Source organism: Piliocolobus tephrosceles, chromosome 6 (genome assembly GCF_002776525.5).
Source record: "Piliocolobus tephrosceles isolate RC106 chromosome 6, ASM277652v3, whole genome shotgun sequence".
Lineage (NCBI taxonomy): Eukaryota > Metazoa > Chordata > Mammalia > Primates > Cercopithecidae > Piliocolobus > Piliocolobus tephrosceles.
In genome coordinates, this window is record NC_045439.1 from 124,824,949 (window position 1) to 124,831,753 (window position 6,805).

Sequence of the window (6,805 nt, forward strand, 5' to 3'; positions counted from 1 at the left end):
TGTCTTCAAAAATGAAAATAAAAACATAAGCTTTTTAAAAAAGTACAGAAATTAATGAATTTACTTCTTTGCACTCAAAAGAACTAAAAATAATCAGAGAAGTCATACTGTTGGACAAGTTAAAGAGCTATCAACTTATTCAGTAATCTATAGGTAGGGACAACACATTGAGTAAAGAAAAACTTCCTGTCTGTACCCTCCCAAAATAATAGCTTTTAAAATTATAATACACAGGCAGTCAGCATAAATAGGCCAGTATTACAGAAGTTTGGCATCAAATATAGTGTGAAGATGTGCTACTGGTTTGATGTGCCGGAAGCCCAATACACTGATTTATATTACATAGTAATCTACAATACTATATTTGACTCAGACCTTCTTTTTTAAAAAAAGCTCTGATCTGCTGGCTTCTCAACATGATTCAGACCATTTTTTAATAAATCCCTCCACGTGCTAGCTATCACATTCAAATTTGAATCCTAGGATGTGAAGGTCATAATAAAAGCAGAAAACACTTTCTCAAAAACCACAATAATTTTCTAACCAGACATTGTACAATTTTAAATTATTTTTCAAGTAAAATCTACCTACATGGTAAATTTCATTTATTCAGGTGAAATTAAGTCTTTGTTGGTGAGCCTTTAGCCACAAGAAGACACACAAGTAATACCCAAGTGTAGTAGGGAATAGAGTAACTTTTGTCTCCCCTAATGCCATGCCTGTTAGCTGGGGTAAGCCTGACAATGTCTTGCCCCTTACCATGGTCAAGCCCCCACTCAGGAGCCCCCCGCCCTGCTCCATCAAGCCATGGGTCATGCCCACAGGCATGTCCAATGTCTGGACCCCATACTGGGCTGAAAAACTGCCATCCTGTGAAGAGGAAGGGTCTGCCAGGTCATCAAAGTGGCCAACCACATCTGAGACAGCCAATGAGGGATCAGAATCCAAGGAGATAGGTGGGATTTCAAATTCCTCATCACCCAAGCTTGGTGTATGGAATGTCTGTAGGGAAAAAAGGGGGAAAAGAATTAGTGAAAAGAGGAGAAATGGCATACTACTAAGTGAAGAACATAATGGAGTACTAGAGATTCTCAGGGTACATTTTTTCTGCTTAGGATCCTATTTTATAATCAGTTTCTTAGAATCTATTATTTTTACCAATCTCTCTTCTGATACCCTTGGTCACTTGGTGCATTCAAGGCTGCTAACTAACATCAGTCACAATTTTCAATTCTTTTATCTTTTCTACCATTACCACTCTTTTGTCCTAAATTATGCCTATTGTTCTAATGAAAAATTCTTCCAGTACCATTACTTAGGATACAGCCTTTATAACCTGCTTACTATGATGCTTGAAATCTCTCTAAAGATTCTAACAGAGCAGTTATTTCACAATTACTACAACTAAACTGTTAGGCCACAGAAATTTGCTGTCAGCCAGCCAATTGTACTTTGTTGCTTTAGGTTCCTTTCAAACAGATGCTAAAATGTACTGTCATGAAAACTTTATCCCCCTCTAAAATATTTGCACTTAGCGTTTCCTATTTTTTCTCCACTTTAGAAATTATAATGTTAACAACTAAAGATTCCCTTTTTTTTTTGTTTGTTTTTTTGTTTCTTTTGAGACAGAGTCTCGCTCTGTCGCCCAGGCTGGAATGCAGTGGCGCGATCTCCGCTCACTGAAAGCTCCGCCTCCCGGGTTCAGGCCATTCTACAGCCTCAGCTTCCCATGTAGCTGGGACTACAGGCACCCACCACCACGCCCGGCTAATTTTTTTGTAATTTTAGTAGAGACGGAGTTTCACCGTGTCAGCCAGGATGGTCTCAATCTCCTGACCTTGTGATCCACCTGCCCTGGCCTCCCAAAGTGCTGGGATTACAGGTGTGAGCCACCGCGCCAGACCAAGATTCTCATTTGTATACGATTTTCAGAAAACCTCAACAATGCCAAAAATGCTAGTCTTGCTGAATAAGCTTCTCTCTAAGAGAGGAAAAGGATTACTCCAGTTGGCTAAAGACCCAATCTCTTCCTCTGAGTCCAACTAGATCAATAATAATACATACTTTCTCTTCTGAATGAGGCCACCACTCATGCAGCTAACAGACCAAGATATGATCTAAGATATGTTAAGTGCTATGGTTCTGTTTTGACACTAAAATCTAACTGGTGGCATTTGCAACAATAGGCAATTATAAATAATAGCAAGAGACTGCTATCAGAGAGACCTGGGTACAAGACCTTGAACAAGTTTTCTTCATCTGTAAAACGGGAATTACAATGGTAATCCCCTTATATGGTTATGATGAGGATAAGTGAGATTTCATGCATAAAAGCTTAGCACATTGCCTGACACATATAATGGCTTAATTATTAACCATTGTTATGAATAATACCCTAATAATGATTCCTTTGCCCCCTACGCCAACCAATTATCACAGATAATTGGAATTTTAGAAACTTAAAATTCTATCAATCTAACACATAGCATAGTAAATATAAACTGATTCAGATCAAATTCAATTGGTACCCACTTTTTTTTTTTGTAATTGAACAATGCATTCTTTAAATAAGAGTTCCTAAAGGTTTCTTTTTTCTTTTTTTTTTTTCTGAGATGGGGTCTTGCTCTGTCACCAAAGCTGGTCTGTAATTCCTGGGCTCAAGCAAGCCTCCAGCCCCAGCCTCCCAAGTAGTTGAGACTACAGGCATGTGCTGCTACACTGGCTAATTTTTAAAATTTTTTGTAGAGACAAGCTCTCCCTGTGTTGCCCAGGCTAGTCTCGAACTCCTGGGCTCAAGTGATCCTATTGCCTCAGTCTCCAAAGTGTTGGGCTAACAGACCTCAAGGTTCCTCTAGATCCTGAAAGGTTCTTCTATTATGACCATTTCTGTTTTTTTTTTTTTTTTTTTTTTGAGATGCAGTCTTGCTCTGTAGCCCAGGCTGAAGTGCAGTGGCGTGATCTTGGCTCACTACAACCTCTGCCTCCTGGGTTCAAACAATTCTCCTGCCTCAGCCTCCCAAGTAGCTAGGACTACTACAGGCGTGTGCCACCATGCCTAGCTAATTTCTGTATTTTTTAATAGAGACAGGCTTTCACCATGTTGGCCAGGATGGTCGTGATCTCTTGACTTTGTGATTCGCCCACCTTGGTCTCCCAAAGTGCTGGGATTACAGGCACCGGCCACCGCGCTTGGCAGTTTTATTTTTTTTTTGAGATAGAGTCTCCTTTGTCACCCATGATAAAGTGCAGTGGTGCAATCTTGCTCACTGCAATCTCTGCCTCCCGAGTTCAAGTGATTCTCCCACCTCAGCCTCCCAAGTAACTAATACTATAGGTACATACCACCACACCAGGCTAATTTTTTTTTTTTGAGACAGAGTTTCACTCTTTTTGCCCAGGCTGGAGTGCAATGGCATGAACTCGGCTCACCACAACCTCCGCCTCCCAGGTTCAAGCGATTCTCCTGCCTCAGCCTCCCTAGTAGCTGGGATTACAGGCATGTGCCACCATGCCTGGCTAATTGTGTATTTTTAGTAGAGACGGGGTTTCTTCGTGTTGGTGAGGCTGGTCTTGAACTCCTGACCTCAGGTGATCTGCCCTCCTTGGCCTCCCAAAGTGCTGAGATTACAGGCATGAGCCACCCCGCCTGGCCACGACGCCAGGTTAATTTTTTTTTTTTGAGACGGAGTCTTGCTGTGTCTCCTGGGCTGGAGTGCAGTGGCCGGATCTCAGCTCACTGCAAGCTCCGCCTCCCGGGTTCCCGCCATTCTCCTGCCTCAGCCTCCCGAGTAGCTGGGACTATAGGCGCCCGCCACCTCGCCCGGCTAGTTTTTTGTATTTTTAGTAGAGACGGGGTTTCACCGTGTTAGCCAGGATGGTCTCGATCTCCTGACCTCATGATCCGCCCGTCTCGGCCTCCCAAAGTGCTGGGATTACAGGCTTGAGCCACCGCGCCCGGCCTTGGCTAATTTTTGTATTTTTTTGTAGAGATTGGGTCTGGCCATATTGCCCAGACTGGTCTTGAACTCCTGGACTCAAGCCATCACCCTGCCTTGGCCTCCCAAACTGTTGGGATTACAAGCATGAGCCACAGCGCCCAGCCGCCAATTCTGGTTTAATGAAGACATTTGGCTGGGAGCAGTGGCTCACACCTGTAATCCCAGCACTTTGGGAGGCCCAGGTGGGTGGATCACACGAGACCAGGAGTTCGAGACCAGCCTGGCCAACACAGTGAAACCCATCTCTACTACTAAAAGAACAAAAATTAGTCAGGCATGGTGGCACACACCTGTAATCCCAGGTACTCGAGAGGCTGAGGCATGAGGATCACTCGAACTCAGGAGCTGGAGGTTGCAGTGAGCCAAGACTGCATCACTGCACTCCAGCCTGGGCAACAGACCAAGACCATGTCTAAAAGAAAAAAAAAAAAAAAAAAGAAAGAAAGAAGAAAGAAAAAAGAGAGGAAAAAAAAGGCCAGGTGCGGTAGCTCACGCCTATAATCTCAGCACTTTGGAAGGCCGAGGCGGGTGGACCACTTGAGGTCAAGAGTTCGAGACCAGCCTGGCCAAAATGGTGAACATCCATCTTTACTAAAAATACAAAAATTAGCCTGGCGTGGTGGCGGGTACCTGAAATGCCAGCTACCTCAGGAGGCTGAGGCAGGAGAATAACTTGAATCCAGGAGGCAGAGGTTGCAGTGAGCTGAGATCACGCCACTGCACCCTAGTCTGGGTGAGAGAGCGAGACTGCGTCTCAAAAAAAAAAAAAAAGACATTGCTAGAAAGAAAATTTCCAGCTAGCAGAAACTAGGGAGAAAAAAGTATGCCTGTGAAATGCCCAATCTCTGTGAATCACATTTGTAAAAATTTCCTAAAAGACAAAAAGATACACATAGTTTCATTTCTATATCTTCCTTCTCCTTACTATTTTACTTGGTATGGTAAAAAATTTGGTCCTTGTCTGAGATATAAGCAGCATGCGAAGCATAAGAACACGCAGTTCTCAGCGGGGAGTGGTGGCTCACGCCTGTAATCCCAGTACCTTGGGAAGCCAAGGAGGGTGGATCACTTGAAGTCGGGAGTTCGGGACCAGCCTGGCCAACGTGGAAAACCCCATCTCTACTAAAAATACAAAAATTAGCTGGGTGTGGTGGTACACACCTGTAATCCCAACTACCTGGGTGGCTGAAGCACGAGAATCGCTTGAACCCGGGAGCTGGAGGCTGCAGTGAGCCAAGATCACACCACTGCACTCCAGCCTAGATGACAGAGCAAGACTGTCTCACACGCACACACACACAAAAATAACAAAAAATATCAGGCAGTTCTTGATGGGAAAAACTGAAACTTTCCCCAAGAACTGAACTTTTCTCAGTAGTATACAAATCCTGTATGTATGTATGTTGTTTTGTTGTTTCCTAATTTTGAGACAGGGTCTTACCCTGTCGCCCAGGCTGAGTGCATGGCTCCATCATCACTCACTGCAACCTTGAACTCTTGGGCTCAAGTGATCTTCCCACCTTGGCCTCCCAAAGTTCTAGGAATACAAGTGTGAGCTACTGTGTCTGGCCCATAATTTTTGTTATTGTGTGGAAGTTCTTAACTTCCAGTCCATGACTCTTTCTGATATTTCAGTTTAGGTTTACATGAGCAGTTTTAAGGTAGAAGGTACAAAGATTTTTACCAAATTCTCATACCAAAAAAAAAAAAAAAGTTATAGGAACATGGATCAAGGGAAACATTTACTGTACTAGACTAATAGTAAAATGGTAGTTTCCAAAATTTTTAAGATACAGATTGCTTTGTTAAAGCAAAGATGCCTACCCTTTTCTGCTTTCCACAACAAAACAGCAACTCTGTCAGGATATAAAGAATGATACTATTCGTTAATGAGAACCCCAAAGGGATAAAAATTCATATCCAAAACAAGGGACCAGTGTTCCACAAGAGACTACCCCCATAAACCATCTGGAATGTTCTCACTGTACACTAAAAAATTAGACATGGCTACATAAAATGAACTGGGCAATGATTTAAAAAATATATATATATATATAGATATGGAGAGATTCCATTATGTAGGATCGACAAGGCATTCTTTCTTTCTTTCTTTTTTTTTTTTTTTTTTGAGACAGAGTCTGGCTCTGTCGCCCAGGCTGGAGCACAGTGGCCGGATCTCAGCTCACTGCAAGCTCCGCCTCCCGGGTTTACACCATTCTCCTGCCTCAGCCTCCTGAGTAGCTGGGACTACAGGCGCCCGCCACCTCGCCCGGCTAGTTTTTTGTATTTTTTAGTAGAGATGGGGTTTCACTGTGTTAGCCAGGATGGTCTCAATCTCCTGACCTAGTGATCTGCCCGTCTCGGCCTCCCAAAGTGCTGGGATTACAGGCTTGAGCCACCGCGCCCGGCCGACAAGGCATTCTTTCTATACACCACCCCTTGGGATGTGGAAAAGCTTTGTTATTCAGTACCTATGGCTTTCATGGTGGTTTTCTGGGTTCTGTTTTATTTCTTCCTTTAAGAATGAATAGTAAGATAACTGAAATTATCAAGAATACAGAGGGTTAAAAAAAAAAAGGATACAGAAGGGTAAACCACCTGCTATAATAAAAATAGAGATTCACTAAAATCTCTTTCACTACAAATGATCAGTAAAATCCAAAAATGAGTATCTAAACTTATTTTATTTTAGTGGATTACATAGAGAGATCACATTCTAGACTGTTAAATATAAAACAAAGCTAAAAGTGGCCGGGTGCAGTGGCTCAAGCCTGTAATCCCAGCACTTTGGGAGGCCGAGACGGGCG

At 43.0% G+C, this 6,805-nt stretch overlaps 1 protein-coding gene across 1 annotated transcript in view; it reads right to left on the reverse strand.

The window, feature by feature from the left end:
* Positions 1-6,805, reverse strand: part of TOX4 (TOX high mobility group box family member 4) — a 23,966-nt gene that overhangs the window by 10,170 nt on the left and 6,991 nt on the right. The window contains exon 3 of the mRNA XM_023230464.3: positions 760-1,002. Within this exon, the coding sequence (XP_023086232.1) occupies positions 760-1,002 (243 nt within the window). The remainder of the gene's footprint in view (positions 1-759; positions 1,003-6,805) is intronic.